General features: G+C 53.2%; 1 protein-coding gene across 1 annotated transcript in view; it reads left to right on the forward strand.

Moving 5' to 3' along the window:
- Positions 1 to 11,227, forward strand: part of LOC142920129 (ephrin type-A receptor 4-like) — a 30,807-nt gene extending 19,580 nt beyond the window's left edge. The window contains exons 10-16 of the mRNA XM_076062589.1: positions 2,115 to 2,240; positions 3,278 to 3,475; positions 4,763 to 4,824; positions 5,301 to 5,516; positions 6,170 to 6,319; positions 8,235 to 8,398; positions 10,566 to 11,227. Of these exons, the coding sequence (XP_075918704.1) occupies positions 2,115 to 2,240; positions 3,278 to 3,475; positions 4,763 to 4,824; positions 5,301 to 5,516; positions 6,170 to 6,319; positions 8,235 to 8,398; positions 10,566 to 10,665 (1,016 nt within the window). The 3' untranslated portion in view covers positions 10,666 to 11,227. The remainder of the gene's footprint in view (positions 1 to 2,114; positions 2,241 to 3,277; positions 3,476 to 4,762; positions 4,825 to 5,300; positions 5,517 to 6,169; positions 6,320 to 8,234; positions 8,399 to 10,565) is intronic.
- Positions 11,228 to 11,443: the final 216 nt, after the last annotated feature.

Raw genomic sequence — 11,443 nt, forward strand, 5'->3', positions numbered from 1 at the left:
AGGGGGACCACCAGGGCATCCTTCCAATCCTGTGGAACCTGTCCGGTGGTCCAGACTGTTGTTATGATGTCATATAGGGCAGTCTGTGCACAAACGCCACCCTCCCTCAGCATTTCGCTTGGGAGATCATCTCTGCCCGGTGCCTTTCCTGGTCTCAGACTCCGGATCGCCTTCAGTGCTTCCTCAACAGATGGCACCTCAGCCAGCCACTCACAGGGGGTGACTTCTTCCAATATTTGAGGCACCGCAGCCTCAGCAGGGTCATCCCCACTTTGTGCCATGATGTTTTCCTGGCTGAGAGATTTTCCCTCCTCCAGGACCTCACAGAAATGCTCAGCAAATCTGCAAACCGGTTCCTGGGGGTCGGAGATTGGATCACCGTTTTTTCCCCTAATGTTGGTAATAGGTGTGGCGCTGCAGGTTGCTTTTTTGATGGAGTTAAATAGAGATTTGTGATCACGGGCCACTGAGGCAGACTCCATCTCCTCAGCAACCCACGACCACCACCCATCCTTGCAGCGCCTCACGGCTCTCCGAACCTCCGAGCGAAGGCTGCGGTAAGCCTCCTCATTCTCTGATGTGGGATTCTGTAGCCGATGACAGTGGGCCTGTCGCTTTTTCTAAACTATCCTGATCACCTCCTCTTTCAGCCAGGGTCTCTGGGGAGGTCTGGACTGCGTAACCAAAGCAGCCAATGCAGCTGCATGAGTCACAGTCCTAAACCTCGCCCATTTACCCTCGACATCAGGAGGAGTGGGGGACGATGCCAACCCCAGCCGCAAGCGATGATGAAATTCTCGCTTGCAACTTTCATCAGATAACTGAGACTAGGCCACTTTAGGTTGGAATGGGGTCCTGGGTGTACACCCACCACCGGAGTGGAAGAATGGCAGGCGCATCTCACAGATGACTAGTCGATGGTCAGAGGGCAGATCAGCTCCACGGTAGGTCCTGGTGTCAAAGACATGGGCTCGCATCCGCTGATTCGTCACTATGTAGTCCAGCAGATGTTCTTGCTTGGACCCGGCATGCATCCATGATGTTGTGTGGATGCGCCAATGCCGGAACAGCGTGTTGGTAATTACAAGCCCATGGGCTGAACAAAAATCAAGCAGCCTCCTACCGTTGTTATTGAGCTGATCTGGCCCATGCCCTCCAATCACTCCAGACCAGGTGCCAGCATCATGACCAACTCGGGCATTGAAGTCACCAAACAAGATGACTCTATCCCGAGGGGCCACTTTAGCCAGCACCTGTGACAGGTCATAGAAGGCATCTGACTCATCGGCTTTGCCTGCATCCCTCCACGGATGTTCGTCTTCGGTGGGGGCATAAGTAACCACGACCACCACTCCTCGTCTCCGGTTGATGGGAAGGCGAGCCCAAAGTAGCCTGGGGCTTACAGCTTCCCACACCTCATCACCACGCTCCCATGCCCCCTTCATTCTTGTGTTCAAAAGAAGAGCCACACCCTGTTGTTTGGCAGTCTGCTGCCTTGAGTAGAGGACTGCCCACCCCTCATTGTGGCAGGAGCCAGAACCGGTCCACCGGACCTCCTGAATGCCACAGAGATCCAGGCGGTACCGGTCCAGCTCCCGACAGAGGAGTGGCAGCCTCTCCTCCGCAGTGAGCGTTCGAACATTCCACGTGGCCACACGAAGTGGCTTTTCGTTGTTTCTGGAGGAGACCCGAGGGTAGAGATTCAATCTCCTGGCTCTGCCAATTGGGGTTTGGCCAGGAGACGTCATAGACGCCTGTCCCCCCGGGGCCTCCGGCACAAGCTTATTAGTTAAATTTTTTATTCGTAGTTTCGTGGTAAAAATGTTGAAGGTGGAGGGGTTACCGGCCCCTCGTACCCGTCCAGAGCCCCCGTTTAGCCACTGTGGTGGTCACAGACGCCATGAGAGGAGGGGCCAATCGGAATTGGCCCTCCCCCCACAGCACTGTCCACGACAGAGTTTCCCGTCCGGCACCGCGAGGAGGTAGGGGGTTGTTTTGCCGGACACTCACACACACACCACCCCACACACATCACCCCTCACACACCACCCCTCATACACTCACACACACACACACACCCTGTGCACGGTTGATTTCGCCGTTGCCACCCACAGTGAAGATGCCGGGCTTCAGGCTGTACATTGACCCACACGACTACGACGAGCCCAGCGATGCTCTCCGCGAGTTCACGACGGAAATCGACGCCTCGCGAATCAAACTTGGACGCGTCATCGGAGCAGGTGAACGGGGGGGGGGGGGGGGGGGCGGGGGCGGGCACGTCTGTACCATGGTACCCGTTAACTAAAACTTACTCACAGGGCGCCCACTTCAAATGTTGACACTGCTGAGAATTTGCAACGCCGCCGCAAGAAATGTTTGTGCCTCCGGGGCTCTGGAGACCGCCTGGAGAAGGTTCCAGGCGCACGGTGACAACGACGGCGAACGAGTGGGAGAAACTCTTTGACTTTTGGAAGCTATTAACGTTACATTTGTTATCATGTTTAACACGTAGGCTTTCGCGAACCCAGATCATCCATACGTGACAAGCCTTACTAGTTGGCTGGGTCGGGTGGTGGCGAGTTTAACCATACATTTATAAATTTACGTGCACTAACCAGAGAAAAAAAATCTCCATTATGGATTTGTTATCATGTTACAGCGTAGTATTATTATTATCCGTTCTCTTTCCATGAAAAACCAATAGTCCAATATAAGTGTTAACATTTTCTTTGGTTCTTTCGGTAAAGTCACGTAGAATGAGAATAAAATAATAAATTGATAAAATAAAATAACACAATAATATTCTCACGACGTTTCGGCCACAACACAAGCGGCCTTCATCAGGTGAAGGGGACGAGACTGTCTGGACAGCGCTGTCCTCCAGACAGTCTCGTCCCCTTCACCTGATGAAGGCCGCTTGCGTTGTGGCCGAAACGTCGTGAGAGTTTTACCGCGTTATTTTATTTTAGCAATTTATTATTTTAGTCTCATTCTACGTGGTGGTGACTTTAGCGAAAGAACCAAAGAAGATGAATCCTCGCAGTCACGAAAGCTTCAAATCGAAAAGTGTTAACATTGTTTTGCAGCACCCCGTCGTTTGCCGTGGGTTCACACTCCCCAACGCATGCACCACACAGCGACCGGCCAGTGCACAACCAGCAAGCAATCGGCACGTTTTATTCACGTGACGAACCTTACTTAGCAGCTGGACGGGGGGGGGGGGGTCCTCACACCTGCTCTACGTGCTACCCACTGTCATCGACCCCTCGGCCCGCAGGAGAGTTTGGGAAGGTGCACGTCGGATACCTGAAGCGCCAGGGCAGCAGCGGAGGGGCGGCGACAGTGCGCGTGGCCATCAAGACGCTGAAGGGCGGATCCAGCAAGCAGCAGCAGCAGGACTTCCTGTGTGAGGCGAGCATCATGGGCCAGTTCGAGCATGACAACATCGTCCGCCTGGAGGGCGTCGTCACCAAGAGTGAGCTTCGAGAACGTCCAATCGATGCCACACGCATTTTAAACAAACTAAAAACTGGCAATTAATCTTTGTTTGTTTTTTCCGGTAAAGTCACATATAAATAAGAAGTAATAAAATAACATAATAGCGTACGACGTTTCGGTTGCAACGCAAGCAGCCATCATCAGGTACAGAAGAACTAAATTTAAGAGAGAGGGGAAATACATAACCCCAGATGTATACAACCGAAACGTCGGACGCTATTATGTTATTTTATTATTTCTTATTTATACGTGACTTTACCGAAAAAAACAAAGATTAATTCCTGCAGTCACAAAAGCTTCGAACCAAGTTTAAAACTGGCAAGTCTGTTATGTAGCTGGCTGTCCAGCTGATTATGCCCGTTGTTGTAATCACTGGTGATTGTACTCAGATTGGAAATGTTGTGGATTTGCTCTCCAACACACCGGTGTGGTGTACTTCTATACTACACTATACACACTGCACATTACACTATACACAACACTATACACGACTATACACTACACTCCTCTATACTACATTATACACTACTATACACTACATGCCACTGGTTCTTTATGTTCTAAAGATGTAGATGCCACTGGTTCCTCGCGTGCTGCAGATGTAGATGCCACTGGTTCTTCACGTTCTGCAGATGTAGATACCACTGGTTCTTCACGTTCTGCAGATGTAGATGCCACTGGTTCTTCACGTTCTGTAGATGTAGATGCCACTGGTTCTTCATATTCTGCAGCTGTAGATGCCACTGGTTCTTCACATTCTGCAGATGTAGATGCACTGGTTCTTCACATTCTGCAGATGTAGATGCCACTGGTTCTTCACGTTCTGCAGATGTAGATGCCACTGGTTCTTCACGTTCTGCAGATGTAGATGCCACTGGTTCACGTTCTGCAGATGTAGATGCCACTGGTTCTTCACGTTCTGCAGATGTAGATGCCACTGGTTCTTCACGTTCTGCAGATGTAGATGCCACTGGTTCTTCACGTTCTGCAGATGCAGATGCCACCACCATCTATTGCGCAGAGGTTGAACCTCTGACTCTCGGTTCAGAACGGGCAACCGGACGTACGAACAGGTTTGTTTGTACCTCTGAGAGTTCGTAAGAGGAACATTCGTAAGTAGAGGAGTCCCTGTGTATGAACCCACAGCGACGCATCTTGGCAGAGATACAAGGTGTGTATGTGACCAAGTGATGATGTTACGGTATAAGTCGTGCATGCTGTGCGTGGATTGCTAACGTTTGGTTTTCTTGTCCTCTCGACGAAGGTAAACCTGTCATGATCATCACCGAATTCATGGAAAACCATTCCTTGGATTTATTCCTCAGGGTAAGAAGTGGCAATGCCAAATGATGCGATCATCGGTGTGTTGCAGTCTCACACTCCTCAGCGGTTGTGTGTGTAACTGTCCACAAATGGAGAGCACACGGTGGCGTTGTTGTGTGTGTGTGCCGTAGATCATACTAACCGGGGCTCCGCTTGTGGTGACAACTGCACGCGTCTGCGTCAAACTTCTTTGTACCTTACGTAGCCAACTGGCGCGAGGGGGGGGGACAAACTAAACACAACAAGCGAGAGTTCTAAACAAATTAGTTTAGACAACGATGACTTAAACGCACATAGCAGCTCCCGGAAGAGCATTCCAGACGGCCGCACAACAAGCAGCACAACGTCACCCAGGCGGCTCCTCATCGCCTCCTCTTCTCCCTCCCTTCCTCTTCCTTCTCCCCCCTCTCCTCCCCCCTCTCCCCCCTCTCCTCCCCTCCTCCCTCCCTCTCTCCCCCCTCTGGCCGGGCACGGTGTAGATGAAGAAGGGGCACCTCGTGGTGACCCAGCTGCTCGGGATGCTGCGTGACGTCGCATCGGGCATGGAGTACCTGTCCCGCAGGGGCTATGTGCACCGCGACCTGGCCGCCCGCAACGTGCTCGTGAGTGGCGAGCTGACGTGCAAGGTGTCCGACTTTGGCCTCTCGCGGACGCTTCTACTGGACGCCGACCCCGAGGGAGCGTACACCTCCCGGGTAAGGCGGGGCAGGAAAAAAGAAGCGCCGGCGTCGTCGACGGCCGACGTTCGGCCGACGTTCGGCCGACGTTCGGCCGGAGTTGAGGAGAAGGCAAAGCCGCGCCAGCCCGGCGTGTGTCGGCGCGGCGTTACCGCTCCCTAAGGGGCTTCCGTTTTTCGCCGAAAGTACTTGCCGCCGCCGTGCGTCGAGCGAAATGCATTAACCTCACACACACACACACGCACACACGCACACACACACACACACGCACACACACACACGCACACACACACACACACGCACACACGCACACACACACGCACACACACACACGCACACGCACACACACACACACGCACACACACGCACACACACACGCACACACGCACACACACATACACACGCGCACACACACACACGCACACATGCACACACGCGCGGTGAAAGTGCGAACGTGCAGCGTACGGTGCCGTTGTCTTTGGGATTCACGGGTCCACACCGGAGACGGTGTGGACCCGTGAATCTCGACGCTCGGCGCGTCGAGGCGGCGCGAACTCGCGACGCCGGCTTTGACCCGGCAAACCCTTCGCCGCGTGCCGACGACGTCGGGCCGCGAGAGCCCCGCGTGCCGGACCCGAGGGCGAGGTCCCGTTGTGAATGTTCCCCACCAGGGGGGGAAGATCCCGATCCGCTGGACCGCCCCGGAGGCCATCGCACAGCTCAGGTTCACGTCGGCGAGCGACGTGTGGAGCTACGGCATCGTCGTGTGGGAGGTGACGTCGTACGGCGAACGGCCGTACTGGGACATGAGCAACCGGGACGTGAGTTCAGCACCGGCACCCCTGTGTGTGTGTCTGTGGTCTCTGTGTGTGTGTCTGTGGTCTCTGTGTGCGGCTGTGGGTCTCTGTGTGAGTAGTCTATGGGTCTCTGTGTGTAGTCTATGGGTCTCTGTGTGAGTACTCTATGGGTCTCTGTGTGTAGTCTATGGGTCTCTGTGTGAGTAGTCTGTGGTCTCTGTGTGCGGCTGTGGGTCTCTGTGTGAGTAGTCTATGGGTCTCTGTGTGAGTAGTCTATGGGTCTCTGTGTGTGTGTCTGCGGTCTCTGTGTGAGTAGTCTGTGGTCTCTGTGTGCGGCTGTGGGTCTCTGTGTGATTAGTCTATGGGTTTCTGTGTGAGTAGTCTATGGGTCTCTGTGTGGTGAGTCTATGGGTCTCTGTGCGAGTAGTCCATGGGTCTCTATGCCAGTAGTCTGTGGGTCTCTGTGTGAGTAGTTTATGGGTCTCTGTGTGAGTAGTCTATGGGTCTCTGTGTGAGTAGTCTATGGGTCTCTGTGTGAGTAGTCTATGGGTCTCTGTGTGAGTAGTCTATGGGTCTCTGTGTGAGTAGTTTATGGGTCTCTGTGTGAGTAGTCTATGGGTCTTTGTGTGAGTACTCTATGGGTCTCTGTGTGAGTAGTCTATGGGTCTCTGTGTGAGCAGTCTATGGGTCTCTGTGTGAGTAGTCTATGGGTCTCTGTGCGAGTAGTTTATGGGTCTCTGTGAGTAGTCTATGGGTCTCTGTGAGTACTCTATGGGTCTCTGTGTGAGTAGTCTATGGGTCTCTGTGTGAGTAGTCTATGGGTCTCTGCGTGAGTACTCTATGGGTCTCTGTGTGTAGTCTCTGGGTCTCTGCGTGAGTACTCTATGGGTCTCTGTGTGTAGTCTATGGGTCTCTGTGTGAGCAGTCTATGGGTCTCTCTGTGAGTAGTCTATGGGTCTCTGTGTGAGTCGTCTATGGGTCTCTGTGTGAGTAGTCTATGGGTCTCTGTGTGAGTAGTCTATGGGTCTCTGTGTGAGTAGTACTCTATGGGTCTCTGTGTGAGTAGTACTCTATGGGTCTCTGTGTGAGTAGTACTCTATGGGTCTCTCTGTGAGTAGTCTATGGGTCTCTGTGTGAGTAGTACTCTATGGGTCTCTGTGTGAGTAGTACTCTATGGGTCTCTGTGTGAGTAGTACTCTATGGGTCTCCCTGTGAGTAGTCTATGGGTCTCTGTGTGAGTAGTACTCTATGGGTCTCTGTGTGAGTACTCTATGGGTCTCTGTGTGTAGTCTATGGGTCTCTGTACGTGTAGTCTATGGGTCTCTGTGTGAGTAGTCTATGGGTCTCTGTGTGAGTAGTCTATGGGTCTCTGTGTGAGTAGTAGTCTATGGGTCTTTTTGTGAGTAGTCTATGGGTCTCTGTGTGAGTAGTACTCTATGGGTCTCTGTGCGAGTAGTCTATGGGTCTCTGTGAGTAGTCTATGGGTCTCTGTGTGAGTAGTACTCTATGGGTCTCTGTGTGAGTAGTACTCTATGGGTCTCTGTGTGAGTAGTACTCTATGGGTCTCTGTGTGAGTAGTCTATGGGTCTCTGTGTGAGTAGTACTCTATGGGTCTCTGTCAGTAGTCTATGGGTCTCTGTGTGGGTAGTCTATGGGTCTCTGTGTGAGTACTCTATGGGTCTCTGTGTGAGTAGTCTATGGGTCTCTGTGTGAGTACTCTATGGGTCTCTGTGTGAGTAGTACTCTATGGGTCTCTGTGTGAGTAGTACTCTATGGGTCTCTGTGTGAGTACTCTATGGGTCTCTGTGTGAGTACTCTATGGGTCTCTGTGTGAGTAGTACTCTATTGGTCTCTGTGTGAGTAGTACTCTATGGGTCTCTGTGTGAGTAGTACTGTATGGGTCTCTGTGTGAGTAGTCTATGGGTCTCGTACCCCCCAGGTGATGGAGGCAGTAGAGGGCGGCTGGCGTCTGCCGTGCCCCATGGACTGCCCCATGCTTCTCCGCCACCTCATGCTGAGCTGCTGGCAGCAGGAGAGCTCCTGGCGGCCCTCGTTCAGCCGCCTCGTTACCGCCGTCACTGACGCGCTGCACGACACGGCCAGGTGCGTTTGTGTGTGTGCGTCTGTGTGTGTGTGAGTTTGTCTGTGTGTGCGTGTGTCTGTGTGTGTGTGTGGGGAGCAAGAAAACAACCCCCTACCTCTTCGTGGTGCCGGACTGCAACGCTGTCGTGGGCGGTGCCGTGGGAGGAGGGACAATTTAAATTGGCCTTTCCCTTCATGGTGTTTGTGACCACCACAGCGACCAAATGGGGGATCTGGACGGGTGCGAGGGGTTGGTAACCCCTCCACCTTCAATTAATTACGACTAAATCATGAATGAAATTTTTTATTAATAAGCTTGTGCCGGAGGACAGGCATCTATGACATCTCCTGGCCAAAACCCCATTTGGCGGAGCCGGGAGACTGAATCCTCACCATCGGAGCTCCTCCAGAAACAACAACAAAAAACCACTACGCGTGGCCACGTGGAATGTTCGAACGCTCACTGCGGAGGAGAGGCTGCCACTCCTCTGTCGGGAGCTGGACCGGAACCGCCTGGATCTCTGCGATATTCAGCAGGTCCGGTAGACTGGCTCTGGCTCCTGCCACCATGAGGGGTGGATAGTCCTCTACTCGGGGCAGGGGACTGCTAAACAACAGAGAGCGAGTGGCTCTTCTATCTAAACAAAAGAATGAAAGGGGCGTGGAAGCGTGGCGGTGAGGTGGGGGAAGCTGTAAGCCCCAGGCTACTTTGGGCTCGCCTTCCCATCAACCGGAGGCAAGGAGTGGTGGTCGTGGTTAGTTATGCCCCCACCGAAGACGAACATCCGTGGAGGGATGCAGGCAAGGCCGATGAGTCAGGTGAGCACCTGTCAAAGGTGCTCACCTGAGTTGGTCATGATGCTGTCACCTGGTCTGGAGTGATTGGAAGGCATGAGCCAGATCAGCTCAATAACAGCGGCAGGAGGCTGCTAAATTTTTGTGCAGCCCATGGGCTTGTCATTACCAACACGCTGTTCCGGCATCGGCGCATCCACGCACCATCATGGATGCAAGCAAGAACATCTGCTGAACTACATAGTGACAGAAGAGCATGTTCTGTCAGTCGACCCGTGGCACCTGCTGGGTCTGTCCCGTGACCTCCTGCCAGCGGGCGTTAGACACTCCACGTGGCCTCAAGGTGCGCATGGCCTGGCACAAGCGTCGTGGTGACGTCACCGCCACTTTGTGGCGAATGGCGGTTGTTGTTATGTATGTGTGTATGTGTGTGTATGTGTGTGTGTATGTGTGTATGTATGTTTGTATATGTGTGTATGTGTGTGTATGTTTGTATGTATGTTTGTATGTGTGTGTGTGTATGTGTGTGTGTATGTGTGTGTATGTATGTGTGTGTATGTGTGTATGTATGTATGTGTGTATGTATGTATGTGTGTACGTATGTGTGTACATGTGTATGTATGTGTGTGTGTGCATGTGTGTATGTGTGAGCGATAGTGTAGCGATAGTGTATGTGTGTGTGTATATGTGTGTGTATGTGTGTGTGTATGTAGTGGGGAGCGATAGTGTAGCGGTTAGCGCACTGCACTATGAACCTGGCGACCCGGGTTCGATTCCCGCTCACGGCCAACACCAGTGACGATTATCTGAACCGGTCCTGGGCCTCCCCTAGGTCGACTCAGCCTCAAATGAGTACCTGGTGCGGTGTGTAAACATTGCCACTAGGGAGACAAAGGCGGTCGGGCGTGGTGCTGGCCACCCACCCCCTCGTGTACCGTTCCGGCCTTCATAAGTGCTCGCTAACAGCACTTGCCCCTACAGTCTGTTAAGGCTATATGGGGGATCTTTGATCTTTGTATGTGTGTATGTGTGTGTGTGCGTGTGGGGAGCGGTGGTATAGTGGTCAGCACGCCGCCCTACGAACCCGGCGACACCGGATTTGATTCCCGCTCACGGCCAACACCAATGACGATTATCTGAACTGGTCCTGGGCCTCCACTAGGTCGACTCGGCCTCAAACGAGTACCCGGTGCGTTGTGTAGTAAGCATCGCTAGCACTGGGGCGACGTGATGATGACGCGCACCGCTTCCCGGTAAAACAAAAACAGGAAACGAGAACGGGCGGCACAAACGTCGCGACCACTTTGGCCTTCTCACGGTCCCAATGAGGGTCTGCCCGGTGGTCGGTGTTCCACCCTCGTCACCTTCCACTCCCTTCTCTCCCCCTGCCCAGCTTGTCGTCTCCGGCGGCGGTGGCCTCCATTCACGGCGACGCCTTCTCACCGCCAACGCCAACGCCGATTCCGCCGCCGTCTCCTCCCACTCGGTTGTAGTCGTGTTCGCTGGCGCGTCCTCCACTCGGGGTCTCAGCGTTTGCCTCTCGTGTCCCGTTGGGTTTTTCTCACGGCGCTCCCCCGTCGGTTTTAACACTTTCTATTGTTTTTCCCCCGCTCGCGACGACCTGCGTCTTCCCCGTGCTCGTTTGTTGTTCGCGTGCCTCCTCTTTGATCCCTTAACTTGTGTAATGACAGGGTGACACCTGCCGGCCTGTAGGGGTAATTGACGGTCGTGGCTGCATCACATCGTCTCTTCGTGTTCTTTACTAACCACACAGACTATAGTGGAGGCAGGGCCGACGACTTACACAATCCCTGGTCAGCTCCTCTCTCCGCTGCTGGATGACGCCGTTACTGCTGCTGCTGCGTGCGGCCGTGATTCGACTGCTGCTGCTGCCACGTCTCCAGGCGTTTGAGTTGTGCGCTGAGTTGAGGCTCTTTATGTAATCACTACCTGGGGGCTGCTGCGTTGGTTCATCCACTAAGGGGGAGTTGGGACATCGCCCCACAAAGCAGCTCGAGATGACAAATTACTTTTCTAATAAAAAAATTAACTTTTCCCGCAAATTGTTTTGTCGTGTTTCAAAAAAAAAGTAGTATTGTCTATAAGCGCCCGCCGCCGGTAGATGAGACAGTTTTATCACTTTCATGGGAAGCCCCGCCTAGTGGCAATGTCACGGAGCGACGTCGCAATGGCAACCTGTGGCGGAACGAACGAGCGAGGAGCCAAAGTGGAATGGCAGAAGCTCACGCGGCAGGAGGTCGCAAGACAATT

The sequence above is a fragment of the Petromyzon marinus genome, unplaced genomic scaffold (assembly GCF_048934315.1).
Source record: "Petromyzon marinus isolate PM22_M1 ecotype Great Lakes invasive population unplaced genomic scaffold, UKy_Petmar_22M1.pri1.0 PM_G_Scaffold_67, whole genome shotgun sequence".
Lineage (NCBI taxonomy): Eukaryota > Metazoa > Chordata > Hyperoartia > Petromyzontiformes > Petromyzontidae > Petromyzon > Petromyzon marinus.